At 48.2% G+C, this 21,250-nt stretch overlaps 1 protein-coding gene across 7 annotated transcripts in view; it reads right to left on the reverse strand.

Annotated features, from left to right (window-relative positions):
- The window catches only part of PNPLA7 (patatin like phospholipase domain containing 7), a 415,290-nt gene that overhangs the window by 241,365 nt on the left and 152,675 nt on the right, over positions 1 to 21,250 (reverse strand). For all 7 annotated transcript variants that reach the window (XM_050926463.1, XM_050926465.1, XM_050926462.1 and 4 more), the window contains 2 exons: positions 13,067 to 13,198; positions 5,162 to 5,285 (listed from right to left, as the gene is read on the reverse strand). In XM_050926463.1, coding sequence (XP_050782420.1) covers positions 5,162 to 5,285; positions 13,067 to 13,198 — 256 coding nt within the window. The remainder of the gene's footprint in view (positions 1 to 5,161; positions 5,286 to 13,066; positions 13,199 to 21,250) is intronic.

A 21,250-nucleotide genomic window follows, 5' to 3' on the forward strand; every position in this document is an offset into this window, starting at 1 on the left:
CCACATGGTACATACAAAGCACCGGTCATTTATTTCTAGCATGCGGGCTTGAACTCCTTTATTCTTTCCTCTCATATTTGCGCTGTTATCATAAGCTTGGCCTCTCATGTCAGTAATGTCTATTCCTAAGTTGTTTGCCTTTTAAAGAAACGCTTCCAATAAGCCCTCGCCAGTTGTATCATGAACATTAAGAAAACCAACAAACGCTTCACGAATATTGACACCATCTTCACCGTTGCATTCAACAAAGCGTAACACCACAGACATCTGTTCTTCATGTGACACGTTGGGAGTACAGTCCAAAATAACTGAATAATATTTTGCTTTTTTAAGCTGCGCTATGTTGGCCTCTTGAACGTTACTGGCAGCAAGTTGAATCAGTTCGTTTTGGATCTGTGGACTGAGCTACTGAACATGTGTCTCTGCCTTCTTAATCCTCTGTAAAAGTTCGCTGAGGACAGTATCATACTTTGCAAGCAATTCAAACAGTCCCCAAAAGTTGCCATTCGAAGGATCGCCGAGCTTTTCATTACTTCCTTGAAATGCCAAGTTTCTTTTGGACAAGAAAATAATGACATTAACCATGCGTTTGACAACATTTCTCCAGAAATCTCTTTCTTTCAGAAAAGCCTGCAATTCGAGTTGGTCAATAGATGTACGGTTTACTATGCCTGATCGAAGGTCAAACCATTTCACCATACAGTCTTGATGACCTTTGCCTGTTTCATGCTGCTGAAGTCTTTTTGACAGTGCTTTCCAAGCAGATGTTCCACGACATAGCAGTATGTCGCCAGTGCCAAATAATTTACAACAAAAACAAAAAATGGCATCTTTCTGAACTGAGTACATTAACCATGAACGTCTTATTTTCTTGCCATTTGCCATGGTTCGATAGAAATGAGTACTTGTGAACCTCCGTCTTTCCTCGTTAAATGGAAATTCGTAACTTTCATTCTGCTGCGGTGGGCCACATGCAACAATGTCACACACTTGCCTGTCCGATATTATAGAAGGCCAATCTCCTGGATCATCAGTGGTTCAGATTCAGATTCTTCTTTCCTGGCAGCAGCTGGAATATCTGTCACAGTTTGTTTGGTAGAACAACTGGCTTCACCTTCGACCTCACTTGAAGCACTTCTGGATACTATTCTTCGCTGCTAGCGCTGTCCGTTTCATGTGCCTGTACCTGTACGTTGGATTGCAGCGCAAAATACGTTGACAACTTCGGAATTTTCTCAAGTTCCTTCTCGGCATCTTTTGTTGCCTTTCGTTTACTAGCTCCGCTCTTATACATTCTCTTAGACATCACAAAGCATGCTTCTGCGTTGGAAACGATAAAAAACTAAACAACTAAATTAATAACATTTATCCGCCGACCGCCATTATGAACGCAAATACACATTCTTTGAATGGCTCCAACTAAAATTCGAAACTGACAGACAGACAACTGATGTAGCCAATAGCATTATGATGTATCATAATGACTTCACGGTTTTGTCAGTAAAACCGACATGGATTGTGCAATAGCGTCAAGAAATGTCACTTACCTAGTTATACCTTAATTTTTTTTTTGCCACTTTTAGGGGCCCCCTTCCTTGCGGGGCCCCCTCCGGTCGGAGGGTACGGAGGGCGCTCGCTACGCCTCTGCTGATAACTGTCATCTCATTGCCAATTTACAATGGCACAGCAGACGGTAAAGAACAACTGGTAACCGTCTCTGCTACCTTGCAATGGCAAATGAATACTGCTGTGTAGCGCTGCAGTACCGCCTCTGTCAGCGGCATCCAGTACACATATGGTGACAGTGACAAAAGGCAAAACAGGTTCCATGGTTGCTATGCTATGGCATCTGCCAGGGCAATCCAGGGAAAAAGAGCACGAAATGATTGTCTGCCGTTGCTTTCACAGAGGAAGGAATGAATGATGACATTTACCCAGAATCACTAGCGACACTGTTTTTGCACCATCATGCATTGGGATCTCAACCCAGAATTCCAATGAGCGGGGGAGACTGCGGGAACTATGGGATAGCTACGGGATAGCTACCCACAGTGCAAAGCTCTGGAAATCGATGCTAGCCTCAGACCATGGGCGCACACTGCCGAATTAATGTGTTTAGTGTGGCCACGTGCACTCGACTTTATACAATCTGTTTTACAAAACCGGTTTATGTAAAATCGGAATAATCCCGTAGTGTAGACATACTTCACGTGTTAAGTCAGTCTGACAAGATTAATCAATTAGCAGCAGGATACCAAGGGAGGAAAAGTAACTTTTGAAGTGGTAAGAGAGTGGCCCATGGCACCCCACATCCTTTCATGTATTTATATCTGCCCCTGTAACTTTTACTTCATACATCTGATGAAGTGGGTTCTAGCCCATGAAAGCTTATGCCCAAATAAATTTGTTAGTGTTTAAGGTGCCACAAAGACTCCTAGTTTTTTTTGCTGACACAGACTAACACGGCTACCACTGAAACCTGTCACCATACTCTAAGAAACTGAATTATAAAGTAAGTCTACAGTATCTGTCCACTTTATGAGAGAGAAGTAAAAGCTTGTTCTTGGGCAGGTTTTTCCAGTTTTGGGGTTGTTCTGCACATTGTTTCTATTTCATCACTCCTTCGGTCTCCCTACAGCTTCCTTCCAACAAGAGAAAAGGCAGGCACAGCCCACTTTTAAGATATATACTGCTCTTCCATGTTGCTCCCATCCCCTTTTGACCTAACATATAAGGCAACGATTCTGATGTCCAGAGGTTGTTTCCCCGATAAACCACCAGGCCAGGCCAGCCACTACAATTTTTAAAATGCCACTAAACTCATCTTCATAGACACGAGCATGTTATCTCGCTTCAGTGCTGGTTTTGTGATTTTTGTGAACACTAGACTAGACTAAATTTGCATTTATAGGGCACAACTTGTTCAAACCATCAAGTGTCACAACAGTTGTTTTTTCAAATACTTTTCCAAGACTTCTACAAACCATGGCACTCAACCCCATTTTCACAGCAGGTTAAAAAAGTATTCACAGCTTTTAGGATTAAAAATTCACTGGCTTCAAAATAGTTAAGTCTCTTAAAAAAAAACTTCTGGGTTCTTCACACCTATTGTTTCTTTCTATTTCAATAAATTAAAAACAAAAACACACTTTGCTTAAGGCATCAAATCATTTTGCGCCGCCTCTACGGACTGCAAAAAACTTTAAATAGAACACTATTTCAGAACTGTCCTAAATTGGACACCAAATGATGAGGCTGTGGTCAGTTTACCAGATGTCCACAGCCAAAAGGAGGAAACAAAGCTATCTATTTTCAGATGGAAGGATTTCAAAAGAGTTACACTGCATCAATATATGAACAAAATTATTATGGCAAGTGTAAAAACTATCACCATCTGAAACATTTTTCCCCCTAAGTCAAGTCTTGACCAAACTAAAAAAGTCATAAGTCACCAATAAAAGATTATTTTAAGTGAGAGTTCCTTGGTTTTACCAAGACCCCCATTATTTTAACTTACATCTTGGAGGACGACACTTGGTTGATGTCAGAGGGAAATAAGCAGACTTCATCCTGTGATGCTACTATAGATCCACCCTACCCTTTGATTCATAACACTGTGATAAGGTAACACTATGAACATATAGCAATTAAATTAATTGTCCTAATTGTTAAAAAGTGTCTTCTTGAACAAATGCACACTAAACAGATTAGGAGAGCTCATAAATCAGTCAAACCATAGTTCATCAACACATGGAGTCAGATGATTCAATTTTTGAGAGAGACAAGCTTCAACAGCAGCAGTTGATGAAGTGCCAGAACTGCATGAACGAAGAAGGATCCTTCCAAATGCCATCAATGCCAGCCAGTGTTGCTCAAAAGAGACCCTATGAGCTGGTTAAGTGTTTCTTTCATATGACTGACGTACTCAGCCTATACAAGTCCTAACTTAGGGTTGACAAATTTGTCAATTTCTCATCTGTTCATATCCTCCTGAATCAGCATCGTTCCACAGCACCTATCATTCTGTCAATTTAGCGAACGGCTCAAATTTTGAGTGGTCATGAGTTTGGTCTGCTGGACGTAGTAGTAGGCTGGGAGCCTGCACCCGTACCACTAACTGACAACCTAGGTGAGCCATATCCCCTCTATGTTTCAAATTATCATTCTGTAAAATGGGGATAATATATACCTCTCTCTGATGCTTCATGTTTTAAAAGTCTTTTGAGATTATCCAAATAAAGGCATTAAACAAAATATGCAAGTTATGCGTCCCCTCCAGCAAAAGGAAAGTCGCGTCTGTCTCCCTTAGCAATTCCTTCTCAACGGAGCTGCTGCAGGGCGCGGTCACCCTGGCTCCGCCCACCAGGCAGCTTGCCGCATTCCCTCTGCATTCACCTGAGGGAGGCCACACCTCCTCACTATGCTATATTTTGTAACAAGAGTTTTCCACCTGTAGTACAAATATGCACTAGGTCATTTTCATTAACCTGCTGTCTCCATGCCACCACTATTGCCTTTAACTAGTGCAAAATGAGATGTTGTAATATCATTTGATCATTCTGTGTCTCAAGGGAGCTCACACTTGGCACTCCTCCTGATGGTATGTTGCAGTAGCACATCTATTTATAGGCAGAACTGAACTCAACAGCCAGAACAAACAGGAGAGGGTTTGAACTGAAGCGTCAGCATTTCAGAGGTCCCCTTGGTTTAGGTTTAAGACAGGCAAAGTGCCTGCATTACCCTGGTGTAAAGCTGGACGTCCTTTTCATATATTTTAACCTGGGTACTAAGAGCAAGCAATGAACAGAGGCATGTGGGAGAGAAAGTCGTCTGACGTGGATATACGCTAACATCAAACCAGCTCTTTCAACTCCAAATTATACTGATTTAAAGAAATCTGCACAGTGAACATATGTCAGAAACAAAAGACAGAATAGTAGCAAACTGAAAAGAATCTGAACAGTCTACACATGCACTATCCTGCCAGAGCTTGCTGGTAGCAGCAGCTTCCTCTCTTTCAAATAGCTGACAGCCTCACTTTCACAAGCCAAGACCAGCAAGTTGTTACGATCAGACCTATTAACATATTTCTATTTGTTTTGTTTAAAAAACCAGAGTTTTATATAAAGTTCAGCAAGTAAATTCTGAAGCTGGTTCTTACCACCCCAATTAGGTCTCCTCGCCCATATTCACCAGTCAGTTGTTTTTTCCCATCATCCATCCTAATGACAGAACGAAGTCGACCATTCAGCACAATATAAGTGCAGTCTGACTTGTCACCCTGCCTGGGAGAGAACAATCCATACTATGAATTAGTGGGTGTCTGTGCTCAGCAAATACATCCAAAAAAATAATTAACTAATCAGTTCTATGTAAACCTCCCCACCATCCCTTGGTAGCTCTGCTCTCTGCAGAGATGAGAGAAAAAACTTTTACTGAAGAATTAAAACAACAACAACCTGACCACAGATTTGTCAAATGCAACTTGCAAACACCTTTCATTTTTGACGATATACAATTATCAACTGGCTGGTTTTAGGTCACCAGGCAGACAGCTGGAATTGAACATACCCTAGCAAAGCAAACAGGTTACAGGAAAATAGTTGAACAGTGGGAATAAGGCAATTGTGCAGAGAGAAGAGAACAAACTGTGTGGGTGGGTGGCTTGACTCAAACCTCGGCCTCCTCTTCTGGTGGGAGAACCTGTGCATGGTGTGAAGCTGTAGCCTTTGCCTGGGTTCAAGCCCAACTGTAGATATGGTAGAATGCTGTTTGGCATTCAGGTCTCCAGCACAATGAAGGATACAAGCCGGGCTTAAACCTTTGGTATTAGAACCAATACTAGAGCATAGCCCGGCTATATGATTTCATGCACTGGCCAAGTATTTGAGATTTCTACTAGTAATGACATTGCAAAAGCAGTAACAAAAAATTAGAATTGCAGTTACCTGCTATTTATACTAATTGCAGATCAGAGCTTTGTCCTCCCAGCCACTGCTTTCATGCAGTGGATCAAATTTATACCACGGATAACTCTATAAAACTAATGGAGCTATCCAAGGAGGAATGTGGCCCAGTATATATATTAAGTGCTGTAAAATGAGTTTTACCCAACTGAGTTCCCTTTCAGTTGGTTTATTTCAGACTGTAAGCTTCTTGAGGCAGAGACGTGTTTTTATACTCTGTACACTGCAGAGGACTTTACTGGCAAACAAAACCTGTCTATATGAATTGTTATTGTTTTAGTTTTTGTTATCTGTTCTGCTACATCAGAAAGGTACCAAAGAATTTAAACCAAAGCAGCATGCAGAATCCCATTCTCATTAATATAAATGAAAACCACAAAAAAAAGGGTTACCCACCTTTTAGTAACTGTTGTTCTTCGAGATGTGTTGTTCATGTCCTCAAAGTAGGTGCGCTTGCACCGCGTGCACGCCACCTGGAAAATTTTCCCCTAGCTGCGCCCGTAGGGTCGGCCCTGGCACCCCCTGGAGCGGCACCACTACGGCGCCCTATAAAGGGGCCCGCCGACCCTCCAGCCCCTCAGTTCCTTCTTGCCGGCACTTCGACAGAGGGGCAAGGAGGGTGGGTATTGGAATGGACATGAACAACACATCTCGAAGAACAACAGTTACTAAAAGGTGGGTAACTGTTTCTTCTTCTTCGAGTGGGTGTTCATGTCCATTCAAAGTAGGTGACTCACAAGCCTAACCTTAGGCGGTGAGGTCGGAGGTCACTGCCGACTGAAGCACTGCATGACCAAAGGCGGCATCATCACTAACCTGGTGCGTGGTGGCATAGTGTGACGTGAATGTGTGGATGGAGGACCACGTGGCAGCTCTACAAATCTCCTGAGTCAGAATCTGAGCCAGGAACGCCACGGAGGAGGCCTGCGCCCTGGTAGAGTGGGCCGTAACCAGAGGGATAGGGGCTGTAGCTATACAATAGCATTCTCGTATGCAGACCGTGATCCATGAAGAGATCCTCTGAGAGGAGACCGGGAGCACCTTCATTCTATCCGCCACCGCGATGAAGATCTGGGTCGACCGTCTAAATGGCTTTGTCCGTTCAACATACAAGGCTAGGGCCCTGCGGACATCCAGGGAATGCAGCCTCCGCTCCTTATCAGAAGAGTGTGGCTTTGGATAAACCACTGGTAGGAAGATACCTTGTCCCATGTGGAATTGGGAGATGACCTTGGGGAGGAAAGCTGGGTGAGGTCTAAGTTGGACCTTGTCCTTATAGAAGGCAGTGTACGGGGGGTTGGACGTCAGCGCCCTGAGCTCCGATACCCTCCTGGCCGAGGTGATCGCTACAAGGAAAGCAACCTTGTATGACAGGTACAGCAGATAGCATGAAGCCAGGGGCTCGAAGGGAGGCCCCATGAGGGCGGAGAGGACCAGGCTGAGGTCCCAGGTAGAGGCTGGTTGATGGACATGCAGAAACAGCCTGTCCATGCCCTTGAGGAAATGACCAACCAGTGGGTTTGCGAACACCGAGGTGCCCCTCTCTCCTCGGTGGAAAGCCGAGAGGGCCGCTAAGCAAACTCGAACTGAGGAGAGGGAAAGGCCCAACTGTCTCAGGTGGAGCAAATAGTCTAAGATAGCGGGAACTGGGACCCGCAACGGCTTCTGCCCTCGCTGACCGGACCAGATGGAGAAGCGTTTCCATTTGGCCAGGTAGGTGGTCCTGGTCGATGGTTTTCTACTACCGAGCAGCACTTGTCTGACCTGTTGGGAGCATTGCATCTCCACCGGGTTCAACCATGGAGCATCCAGGCTGTGAGGTGGAGTGACTGCAAGTTCGGGTGGTGGAGGCATCCCTGGCCCTGCGTGATCAGGTCTGGCAGCAGGGGCAGCGTCAGGGGCGCTTGGGTGGACATGTGCAGGAGTAACATGTACTAATGTTGGCGCGGCCATGCCGGTGCTATCGGGATTACATGGGCGTGATCCCTGAGGATCTTGAGAATTACCCTGTGTATCAAGGGGATTGGAGGAAAGGCGTCCGACAGAGACCCCGGGCTGTGGCCCCAGAGGGAGCAAAACCGCTGACACTTCCTGTTTTCCTTTGAAGCAAACAGGTCTAACTGGGGACGACTCCAGAGCCGGAAGATTGAGTGCACTACATCCCGACGAAGGGACCACTCATGACCCCGAAAGAGTGGCTGAGGGTGTCCGCCAGACCGTTCTGTTCACCCAGGAGGTAGAACGCCGTCAGAACGACTATTCAGAGGTTGGTAAGGGCGCGGGGCCACTTGTGGCCTAAACTGCCTACGTTGGGTTGCTGGGATATGCAGGCCCAGTGAGCGAAACGTAGCCCTCGAGTCTTTTAGGCTATGCAGACGCTTGTCCATTTTGTCCGAAAACAGGGTCTGCCCTTCGAAGGAGAGGTCCTGGATAGTCTGCTGGACCTCATAGGGGCCCGAGACCTGGAGTCAGGCTCCCCGCCTCATGACCAGGCCTGTTGCCACGGAGCGTGAGGCCGAGTCTGCTGCATCCAGGGCAGCCTGAAGGGAGGCTCGGGATATGAGCTTTCTCTCTTCCACCAAGGCCAAAAACTCTGCCCTCGAATCCTGGGGAAGGAGCTCAGTAAACTTCGACATGGCCGAACACGTGTTATGACCATATTGGCTTACGACAGCCTGTTGGTTGGTTATTCATAGTTGAAGGTCTGCCGTGGAGAACACCTTTCTACCAAAGAGGTCAAGCCTTTTGGCATCCCTGTTCTTTGGCGTCGACCCTTGAAACCCTTGACGCTCCCTTTGATTGGCCGTGTCTACCACGAGGGAGTCCGGGGAAGGGTGAGTGTACAAATGCTCATGCCTCTTCGAGGGCACAAAATAACCCCTCTCTGTTTTCTTGGCAGTAGGGGCCAATGAGGCTGGCGTTTGCCATAAAGTGCGAGACGTGTCCTCTATGGTCTTGACCAACAGTAGGGCCACCCTGGATGGTCCCGATGGAGTCAGGATGTCCACTATCGAATCTAAGTCCACCTCAATTTCCTCAGCCTGGATTGTGAGGCTTTGAGCTGCTCACCTGAGCAGTTGCTGACGGATCCTAGTGTCTTCCAGGACCGGTGCCATGGCCGTGCCCGCGACCGCCTCATCCGGGGAAGAAAAGGAGGAAATCACTTGAACCGGCCCATCCTCCGGCGCTTCCAGCCCTTCGGGGTCCGGCAGCACACGGTACCAAGGTTGCGGGCCGGGCCGGTTCCGGTTCCAAATGCAGCACCGCGGCCAGTACCGGGATCACTAATGAATGGCTTGGCGTGTCTGGCAGCACCTGTTGAGCCCGAACCGTGGTCGCCGCCGGTGCAGATGCCTGCCTAGCGGGTGCTGAACTTAGATGAGGCACACCCCTGCCCAGCGATGGTGCCGGTGGAGGAGGCAACTACGCCAGGGTCATCGATGCCGAAGAGATTGAGGCCGATCTAGAGCGAGGACCAAACGCCTGGCCCACCAACTGGTGGTAGGGCCAGTTGGTTCAAAACCGCCACCGGGAGGACGGTTGCCATTGCTGCTGCCACTGTGGTAGGTACTCCCTCGAAGACGACCTCCTGTTCTGCAACCAGCTGGAGCCTGCCTCTGAGTCTGAGGTCTCTGAATAAGAGGACCTGGGGGGGGGGGAGTGGCACCTGTCATCGCCGGAGAACGGCACGGAGGCAGGGAGCTGTCTCTCTGGTCCGGTGGCGCCCGGGTGGCGCGGGATGGAGAAGGAGGCGACAGCATGGCCAGCTTGCCCCTAGACTGTACTGGGAGACGAGCAATGGTCGGCAACTCCCTGCCACGATGTGGGGAGGCCGGTACCGGGAGTCTCAGCAGGTCTGAGGCCACCTTGAATGCCTCCGGCGTTGAAAGGGGATGCACGCCTCCGCTAAGGCCTAGGGATGTTGGTTGCTCCAGACTCGATCACCTTCTCTCCGGTGCAGGAGTAGACAGTGCAGCCGGGGGCTGTAGCCCAGCCTGTTCACTTGTACCTGTCGACGGCGTCGGCCTGTGGAGGTCCTGGCGGGGCAATCGCTCCCTCACCAACCTCTTCTTCTTAGCAAGCACCAGGGAGGGCGAGCGGTGCCGCACTGGGGCTGACTTCTTATGACCCGACTCCCTCCGGTGCCGGGTTTTGGAGGATTTGGGCTGGGCCCTAACTCCTGATGCCGGTGTCGGGGTGCTCCGCACCGACGATGACATGCTGGGCACCGCGTCGGCCGGCTCTGGGTCCGAAGGTGGCCGCAAAGCGGCCTCCATCAGAAGAATTCTAAGTCTTTGTGCTCTGTCTTTGCAGGGGCCTCCATCCGAGAACTCTCAAATAATGCACCGGTCCCTTTGGTGGCTCTCCCTGAGGCACCTCAAACAAGCAGAGTGCGGGTGACTCTTTGGCATGAACTTTCCGCAGTCTTTGCAGAGTTTAAACCCGGGAGACCCGGGCATGGCCCGGCGGGGCGACGAGTAGGTGTGGGGGGGGACCCCCCCAACAGCAAAGAACTACGTACAACTAATCTAGACAGACTGACTAACTATATACACGAGGTTTATGGACACTGCTAAACTTGCTATCAGCAAGCGAAGTTCCAGCTAGACGTCACCAGAGGCAGGAAGGAATTGAGGGGGTGGAGGGTCGGCAGGCCCCTTTATAGGGCACCGTAGTGGCGCCACTCCAGGGGGCGCCAGGGCCGACCCTACCGGTGCTGCTAGGGGAAAATCTTCTGGCTAGTGTGCACACGGCACATGCATACCTACTTTGAATGGACATGAACAACCACTCGAAGAAGAACTGAAAAGTCCTTAAATACTACACTGATGGGCACAAGAGAAACCCCTCAAAAGGTAGACAGATGAACCCTTCATACACTTGTTGATGAGCTTGCCCCAGTGAGCAAGCAGTGTGACTCCATAGGGGATGACAGTTAGGTAAAGCCAGGGGTCAGCAACCTATGGCACGCATGCCAAAGACAGCACACGAGCTGATTTTTAATGGCACACTGCTGTCTGCTGGGATTCCAGCGTGCCATTAAAAATCCTGCCAGCGCAGCAAGCCGCAGGGTCTGTGCTCCCAGGACTGAGCGTCTGGCCGAGCGCAGCAAGCTGCCAGCCCCTCCCCTGCCTTCCCATCCTTCCCCTGGAGCCCTGCCGCGGCACGCGCAGTGCTCTGGGGGCTGGGGCTGTGCGCTCCTGCGGGGCAGTGTTTGGCTCCGCGGGGAGGGAAAGACGCTCTCCGCTCATCCAGAGCCCTGCCACGGCGCGCAAGGGGCAGCGTATCTGGCTCTGCTTGGAGCCACATGGTAAGGGGGCTGGGGGGCGCTGAGTAAGGGGGGGGGCAGTCAAGGGACAGGAGGGCAGGGTGTTTGGATGGGGGTGGGATCCCGAGGGGGAGGCGGTGGCTAGTGGCGGGGGTCTCTGGAGGGGGAAGTTAGGAAGCATGGAGGGGGCATCGGAGTCCCAGAATCTGTTAGGGGGTACGGGGGTGGATAGGGGTCAGGGCAGTCAGGGGACTGGGAGCAAGGAGGGTCTGAGGGGGCAGTTAGGGTGGGGGGTCTCTGGAGGGGGTGGTAAGGGAACAAGTAGCTGGGGTGGTTGGATGAGTCAGGAGTTCTGGGGGGGCCTGTCAGGAGGCGAGGAGCGGTTGGATAGGCACGGGAGGGGTTGGGGCAGGCAGGGAGCAGGGGGGTGGGGGTTGGATGGGTCGGGAGTTCTGGGGGTCCTGTCAGGGGACAAGGAGCAGTTGGATAGGCACGGGAGTCCTGGGGAACTGTCTGGGTGTGTGGGGGGGTGTGGATAAGGGTTGGGGCAGTCAGGGGACAGGTAGGGGGTAGGTTCCTAAGGGGACAGTCAGGGGACAAGGTGCAGGGAGGCTTAGCTGGGGATAGGGTCCCAGGAGGGAGTAGTCAAGGGACAAGGAGTGGGGGTGTTGAGGGTTTGGGGGGTAGTCACCCAACCCTCTGCCCTGAGCCCTGACCCCTCCCCACACACACCCAGCCCTCTCCCCTGAGCCCTGCACCTCCACACATACCACAGGCCCCTGCCCTGAGCCCAGTACCTCCCTCATACACACCCAGCCTTCTGACTCCTTCACCCCCCAAATGACCCCAGCCCTAATTCTGGCACCCTCACACATACCCAGCCCCTCCTGCCTTGACACCTGCCCTCTCCTCACATGCTCCCAGCCCTCTGCCCTGACTACTGTACCCCCACACATCCCCAGCCCCCCTACATCCCATACACCCCGCACATCCCCCCCCCACCCTGAGAACCAAACAGGAGCTCCTGCAGCCCCTCCCATTCCCACCAGTACCCCCACACCAAAACTTCCTGCCCCAACCCTGAGCCCTCTTCCTCATTCTAGCTCCTGGCCAGACCCTTCACCCCCAGCCCTGTGCTCAGTGCACTCCCATCCTCAGCTCAGTGCAGAGAGAGGAAGAGAATGGGCCAGAACCAGGGAGAAGATAGGTACTCACTATATGTGGGCAGGGCCAGGACCCCAGACCGGCAGCAGGGTGAGTGGGTCCAGCAGCTTGGATCCCAGCTGGCAGGAGCCGGAAGATGGAACCCCTGAGCGGCAGGGGGCTGAGCCGCTCAGTTCACTGCCGGTCTGGGGTCCCAGCCGCCGGCCCCACACAGCCTGCTGCCAGTCTGGGGTTCTCACTGCCAGACCCTTCCCAGCTGGGGACCTGGCTGCAGGCCCCGCTCAGCCCACTGCCGGCCTAGGTGAACAGAACCCCAGACCAGCAGCAGGCTGAGCCGGCCGATGGCATAAAATCAACATTTTAATTTAATTTTAAATGAAGCTTCTTAAACATTTTGAAAACCTTGTTTATTTTACAATACAACACTAGTTTAGTTATATAATATATAGACTTGCAGAGAGAGACCTTCTAAAAACATTAAAATGCAATACCGGCATGCAAAACCTTAAATCAGAGTGAATAAATGAAGACTTGGCACATCGCTTCTGAAACGTTGCCGACCCCTGGGTAAATCACTCTTATTTATGTATTACTTTGAAACCTCTGATATCATTCCCGTAGGGATATTGGGACTTACAAAACATGGGCCATTTTGCTCACATCTCACCTGTAAACAGCTCGTCCAGCCTCCACTTCCATCCAGTCCAAGGCAAAGTCAATCTGCCTCACAAATGAGGACATCCTCTTTACAACACTGTGGGCCACACCCAGCACTACACTTGGCTGCACCCGCATTATTCTAGAAGAGAAACAAACACAAAGCCACCTAAACACTTCATTCGACAGAAACAAACTCAGATGCCTTTCCCAGAGCAAACCTCAGTTGCTGCAGGTGCAACACACAGCTTCACAAGGAGAATCAGTTTAACGGGTTTTCACTTTCAAAATGGAATAAAAATACAATCTACATAAACTACTGGTCCCTTGGTGCCAAGACTCCAGTTTTCCTTGGTACATTATACACTGCCTCCCCCTAGTTCCTCCCTCCCTCACACACACTGAAGTGTTTAAGGAGATTCTCTCTCTTTACGGAAAGCAGCACACTACTGCATTTTACAAATCTCATCGCCTTGTGCGCCTGGACGTGTCGTGTAGACAAGCCCTGAGAGTTTTACTGAGTTTGGCCAGTTGACTATGATCTTAAAAATAAAATTAAAAAGACGGAGACCTGCACCCTGGATGACACAGTGCTCACTATGGGAATTTCAGTGGCTTTAAGTGGTAATTAAAGCCCAGACACTCAAAACAATTGACCCTGAGAGCAATAAAGTTAGCCATCCACAGAAGGAGTGGGATAACAGCTAGTTCCATCAGACTCTGACAAAGCAGCATACCTCTACAATGTCCCCGACTTTGGAAATGGCTGCATGGCAGCTAGAAGTGAGCCCAGGAACACAGACTTGCGAAGCAGGGCTTGAGCTAGCATGCTACAAATAACAGTCCCATGGAAAAACCTAAACTTAGTAGTCCTGTGCCAGGCCTACTTTCTTCCGGGGAACTGGCAAGCAGCAGTCTGCATTGGGGCTGGGCTGGTCTGCTGGGAGAGCAATACAGCAATGCACAAACAATCCAGGAAGTTTTTGGAGAGTGTTGGGGACAACTTCCTGGTACAAGTGCTGGAGGAACTGACATGGAGCTGTGCGCCTCTTCACCTACTGCTTACAAACAGGGAAAAATTGGTAGGGGAAGTAGAAGTGGGTGGCAACCTAGGCAGCAGTGACCATGAGATAGTTGAATTCAGGATCCTGACAAAAGAAAGGAGAGTAGCAAAATATGAACCCTGGACTTCGGAAAATTAGACTTTGATTCCATTAGGGAGCTGATGGGCAGGATCCCCTGGGAAGCTAATATGAGGGGAACAGGAATCCAGGAGAGCTGGCTGTATTTTGAAGAAGCCTTATTGAGGATGCAGGAACAAACCATCCCGAAGTGCAGAAAGAATAGCAAATATGGCGGTGACAAGCTTGGCTTAACAGTGAAATCTTTGGTGAGCTTAAACTCAAAAAGGAAGTTTACAAGAAGTGGAAATTTGGACAGATGACTAGGGAGGAATATAAAAATATTGCTCAAGCATGCACGGGTGTAATCAGGAAGGCCACGGCACAATTAGAGTTGCAGCTAGAAAGAGATGTGAAGGGCAAAAAGAAGGGTTTCTATAGGTATGTCAGCAACAAGAAGGTGGTCAGGGAAAGTGTGGGACCCTTACTGAATGAAGGAGGCAACACAGTGACAGATGTTGTGGAAAAAGCTGAAGTACTCAATCTTTTTTTGCGCCTCGGTCTTCACAGACAAGGTCAGCTCCCAGACTACTGCACTGGGCAAAATGGTATGGGGAGAAGGTGAGCAGCCCTCAGTGGAGAAAGAACAAGTTAAGGACTATTTAGAAAAGCTTGATGTGCACAAGTCCATGGGTCCAGATCTAACGCATCCAAGGGTGCTCAGGGAGCTGGCTGATGTGATTGCAGAGCCACTGGCTATTATCTCTGAAAATTCGTGGCGATCGGGGGAGGTCCCGGATGATTGAAAAAAGGCAAATGTAGTGCCCATATTTTTAAAATGGAAGAAAGAGAACCCAGGGAACTACAGCCTCACTTCAGTCTCTGGCAAAATCATGGAGCAGGTACTCAAGGAATCCATTTTGAAGCACTTGGAGGAAAGGAAGGTGATCAAGAACAGTCAGCATGGATTCACCAAGAGCAAGTCACGTCTGACCAACCTGACTGCCTTCTATGATGACATAACTGGTTCTGTGGATATGGGGAAAGCAGTGGACGTGATATATCTTGACTTTAGTAAAGCTTTTGATACGGTCTGCCATAGTATTCTTGCCAGCAAGCTAAAAAAGTATGGTTTGGACAAATAGACTACAAGGTGAATAGAAAACTGGCTAGATTGTTGGGCTCAACAGGTAGTGATCAATGACTTGATGTCTTGTTGGCAGCCAATATCAAGCAGAGTGAATCACAGAAGATCAGAGTTGGAAGGAACCTCAGAAGGTCATCTAGTCCAACGCCCTGCTCAAAGCAGGACCAATCCCCAGACAGATTTTTACCCCAGTTCCCTAAATGGTCCCCTCAAGGATTGAACTCACAATCCTGGGTTTAGCAGGCCAGTGCTCAAACCACTGAGCTATCCCTCCCCCCAAGGGGTCGGTCCTGAGGCTGGTTTTGTTCAACATCTTTATTAGTGATCTGGATGATGGGATTAATTGCACCCTCAGCAAGTTCACAGATGACACTAAGCTCACGGAAAAGGTAGATACACTACAGGGTAGGGATAGGGTCCAGAATGATGTAGACAAATTGGAGAATCGGACCAAAAGAAAGGTTTAACAATGTCAAGTACAGAGTCCTGCACTTAGGAAGAAAGAATCCCATTCAATGTTACAGGCTGGAGACCGACGGGCTAAAATACAGTTCTGCAGGAAAGGACCTGGAGATTACAGTGGACGAGAAGCTGGATATGAGTCAGCAGCGCGCCCTCGTTGCCAAGAAGGCCAATGGCATATTGGGTTGTATTAGTAGGAGCATTGCCAGCAGATCGAGGGAAGTGATTACTCCCCTCTATTTGACACTGGTGAGGCCACATCTGGAGTATTGCGTCCAGTTTTGGTCCCCTCACTACAGAAGGGATGTGGACAAATTGGAGAGCTTCCAGCAGAGGACAATGAAAATTATTAGGGGGCTGGGGCACATGACTTTCGAGGAGAGACTGAGGGAACTGGGGTTATTTAGTCTGCAGAAGAGAAGAGGAGAGATTTGATAGCAGCCTTCAACTACCTGAAAGGGGGTTCCAAAGAGGATGGAGCTGGGCTGTTCTCCGTGGCAGATGACAGAACAAGGAGCAGTGGTCTCAAGTTGCAGTGGGGGAGGTCTAGGTTGGATATTAGGAAACATTATTTCAGTAGGAGAGTGTTGAAGCATTGGAATAGGTTACTTAGGGAGGTTGTGGAATCTCTATCCTTATAGGTTTTTAAGGCCTGGCTTGACAAAGCCTTGGCTGGGATGATTTAGTTGGTGTTGGTCCTGGAGCTTTGAGCAGGGGATTGGACTAGATGACCTCCTAAGGTCTCTTCCAAACCAAATATTCTATAGTCCTTTCCTCAGGGAACAAAGGACAGGGGTCTGTGCCATCTACTGAGCTGTTCTCTTCCCTTTTTAACTGTCCCTCCATCACCTGACAGAGAGTGCAGGTGTAACAGGGTGAGGCTCAGTGGGCCCACAGCAGCCCATTAACCCTTGCTGGCCTAGAGCGGGGTTAATTTATCCCATCACATAGCCATAAAACAGACAAACATCAGTTTCCAGGTCACATTACAGGAGGCAGGTATGTGTTTGGCAAAGGTAAAAGTGGTCATATTAGCCTGCTACCAACTAGGTAAAATCAATGGTGAAATTAGTGTTTAGTTTATAGAAGGGCTTTGCTCCAAATACACTCACCATGACAGAGTCAAGCCACAAGCAACCAGTGAAATCTCTTTAAAGTACATGTGTAGTGGAAGCCACTGCAGCACCACCACTAGGGTCAAAGTAGCATAAATGTTTCCATATTAACCACTTGTTTTCCATTGCTCATAACTTTCCAAAACATTTCCAATTTTTTTTCTCCTGCTAATAGACCACCTTAATTTATTATCTTGTTATAGTTACTATCACAACACGCATTTTTCATGTTCTCTGTGTGTATATATATCTTCCTACTGTATTTTCCACTGCATGCATCCGATGAAGTGGGTTTTAGCCCACAAAAGCTTATGCACAAATAAATTTGTTACAAGTAATCCTCATTCTTTTTACAATTCAAAAGTTAAACTCGTATTACTTCTCAAACAAAAACTTGTTAGAAAAACTAATATATACTAACTTCCCTTCAAAGGGGACAGTGTAAATACTGAAGACAGTATGTGTATTTAAATTATGTCTTGGAGAAAGATTAAACCCAGATACAGTACATATGGATGCAATCGCAAAGAAAGAGCAATTAGAGTTAACAGCAGCTCAGCAACACCTGGATCCATAAATAGTCATATTCGCTAATGGCTGTTCTTAAATGACAGTGAAAGTTCTCTTTCACATGATCTGAAAATTCTGCTTTGGCTGAAACAGACACACTCAAATCAACAAGAGACCATTTTCAAAAGTTACTTAGGAACCTAACTCCCACCTGACTTTCACTGAGACTAGGCCCTGATCTACACTGGGGGCACGTGAAGTGAGGTATTCGTCTTATCAGCGAAGAGCTTGGAGCCCTTGAATGGGAGATACTGAGTGGTTGTCTGACAGTGTTCCCTCTAGTTTTTCCGACCCACATGTGGAATGAATTTTGTTATGTGCACTAATATGGAGGTGATGTGTGTGTGACATAGCACCTCCATATTGGTGCACATACATTTCATGTGGTGGAAGTGGGGCCAAGGGGTTTGGAGTGTGGAAGGGGGCTCAGGGCTGGGGCAGAGGGTTGGGGTGCAGGGATGTGAGGGCTCTGGCTGGGGGTGCAGGCTCTGGTGTGGGGCCGGGGATGAGGGGCTCAGGGCTGGGGCAGAGGATTGGGGTGCAGGGTTGTGAGTGCTCTGGCTGGGGGTATGGGCTCTGGGATGGGGCCGGGGAGGAGGGGCTCGGGGCTGGGGCAGAGGGTTGGGGTTCAAGTTCTGGGGTGGGGCCGGAGATGAGGAGTTTGGAGTACAGGCTCCCCCCAGCTCTCTCTCTCTCTCTCTCTCTGCAGCACCACCTGGACTGGCGGGGGAAGGGGCAAGTCTCCCTGCTGCGGCAGCTCTGGAGCTGGAGCCGCGGGATAGGTATCCCTCCTCCGTCAGGTCCGGGATGGGGCTGGGTATAGTGCAATCTTGTGGCGGTCTACACTATTACGTTCACCACTTTTACAAGACTAGGATAAATTTTGCACAGCATATGCTTTGTGAGGTATCATTTGAAAAGTCATAGTCTGCTGAATATCATTATCCTGTGGAAATATGTGTAGCAACACTATATGTGAAGTTATCAGACTCTACTGTATGATTGTTACTGAAACATGCTGTCCACAAACCAGTTTTTCAGAGACAAAGACACACTGGTCCCAGACAGGTGTCAAAGAGCTATCACCAGCAGGGGGAAAGGTGACAACAAGAAATTTACATTCCATCATAGATACGGTTCAAATCTCATGTCCACAAGAGACATTTTGTCACCATGACTCAGCAAGGATGTTTCTAGCACAAGAAACTGAATTAAAAAGAGGGGAGGAAGAGGCTTGTCTTCACTCCTCCCCCCATCTCTCTGCCCATGACATCAATGAATACCTGAAGGACACTGAACAGGGAGGATCCCAAGCTGAAAGGAGACCCAGCCTGTGAAATTTACTGCAGTGTATGGCGAGGAAAACCCTCACTTTGAATTCTGTTAGTTTAAGTTAGGCATTAGCTCGCTTTTTACTTCTACTTTCTTTGTAACCAAACCTGACTTTTATGCATCATCACTTCTAATCACTTAACATTTATTTTTATGTAGTTAATAAACTTGTCTTATTGTTTTATCTTAACGAGCGTGTTTGGATTCAAGTGTGTGGGAACCTCCATTTGGGATAATGAGGCTGGTGCATTATGATTTTCCTTTGATGAAACGACAGATTTTCTATGAGCTCATACTATTCAGAAGGGTACTGAGCAGTGCAAAACGCACATTCCTGGAGGGACAAGGCTGGGACTAGGAATTTGCAGGTGACATCCGGTATGTAATTTATGAGTGACTGGTCATAGTGCTCATGTATTTAGCTGCAAGTGAATTTGCATGCTGAAGTCTGTGTGAACAGGGCAGGTATGGTTGTTCTGACAGCAAAGCAGTGTGTGGCAACCCAAACTAGAGAATTAAGGGGACAAACTGTTCAACAGTCCAGACCGCACCCTAGGCAATGTCACAAGTCTATAGCTCTGTCCTCGCTATTAGCTGATCTTCACTGATGATGGCTTGAAACTGTTCTTTTTGTTCAGCTGGCAACAAGTAAATAAAGGCATAACGTTTCTGATAATTGGTGTGGTCATATTTCACCATTAGGGCCTGGTAATTTGCACTCCTGATCTGCAGGGTTGCAGAGGAATAGGCTTTTCTGCTGAATAGCTCAAGGTTTTTCTAGTCCTTGTCATAAGGGATAGACTAAGTATGATGCTGTCTTCCACATGCTTTTATGGCATATATGACTATGAAATTCGATGAGGGGTGTGAAAATAGAAGTCCACATCCTTGGACTTGGACATAATTTTTTTTAATCTGTCCTTTTGCATATCAGTGCTATGGAAGCTAGCGTTTATCAAATAATCTTGGTGGGATCCAAGAGCACTGCACTGACTGGGAGGGCAATCCTTGATGAGGAGGTCATGTGCAATATGTCTAATAATTTGTGATGCAATTCTTTTATCTCTATGATGGGAATCTAGAGCAGGGGTGGCCAATCTGACCTTGTGAAGGAGCCAGAATTTACCAATGTTACATCGCTAAAGAGCTACAGTAATACATCAGCAGCCCCCATCAGCCCCCACCCCCGTCACCTCAGCACCTCCTGCTGATCAGCACCTCCTCCTCCCTCCCGCCTGCCGCAATCCACTGTTTCGCAGTGTACAGGAGGCTCTGGGATGGAGGGGGGAGGAGCAGCAGTGCAGCAGACTCAGGGGAGGGGGCAGGGGCCTTCGGGTAAGGGGTGGAGGGGGGCTGGGCCTGGGGTTGTGCAGTGGAAAGTTGTAACTCCAGCCCTGGAGTCAGCACCTACAGAAGGAGCCACATATTGGCTTCTGAAGAGCCACACAGGGCTCCGAAGCCACAGGTTGGGCCACCCCTGATCTAGAGTGCGTCGGTAATACTCTTCATAAAATCATAGACTATCAGGGTTGGAAGGGACCTCAGGAGGTCATCTATATCTTTCTTGTTTCAAAATCTTTCTTGGATGACCCCAGATAAAACTCTAGAAGGAATACAGAGGATGTTGTTACAATTTACATGGAATAAGAAAAGACCAAGAGTGAGAGCACATACTTTGTACAGTCCCATTAAACAGGGTAGACTAGCTGTTTCAAATATTCTATGGTACTATCAAGCCGACCAGCTCAAAGCAGTAGTGGAGGGTGATCTAACCTAGCCAAACACTGGGTCTTTATTGGACAAGAAAATTGCAGCAGTGTGAAAATTGCTACACTACTATGGATTAATTTAAAGAAAAAAAATCACACCCTTCAGAAATTTACACACATCCTTTAGCAAAGATGACTATGGGTTTGGGACACAACTAAGGGTAAAATCAGTTCTTTTCCCTCACCAATGACACCCACTGCAAATAATCCACATCTTAACCTGAACTGCAAACCACAGAGCTTCAAAGATTAGGAAAGCCACTGAATACACACAGTTGGCCAGCTATTCAGTAAAGACATTTTTTAACTTATTTTAAGACCAAAACTAATTTTAGCTGGCCCACTCTCCCTTGGTACCAGTACTTTCAAGTCAGGTATAATGTTTTTCAATTTTCTAGAAAATCTGTTGTACATAAAAAGCTAGCTTTAATAGATACTATAGTAGAAGGAGAGAGACTGAGATATGTGGCCTAGTATAAGAGGCCTGGTATGAGACCCGAACTAAAGTAGTAGTCAGGCCTTGTTATAAAACATGCCTGCATGCAAGTTCACAGAATCTGGGAAGAACAGGGCAGGTATTGCAAAAACACAAACATTCCTAAATAGCACTAGGCACAGGACACTCATGCAAACACATTCCAGAAGGGTGGTACAAAGTATGGCACAAATACACTTCCC

Source organism: Gopherus flavomarginatus, chromosome 17, assembly GCF_025201925.1.
Source record: "Gopherus flavomarginatus isolate rGopFla2 chromosome 17, rGopFla2.mat.asm, whole genome shotgun sequence".
In the NCBI taxonomy this organism is placed as follows: domain Eukaryota; kingdom Metazoa; phylum Chordata; order Testudines; family Testudinidae; genus Gopherus; species Gopherus flavomarginatus.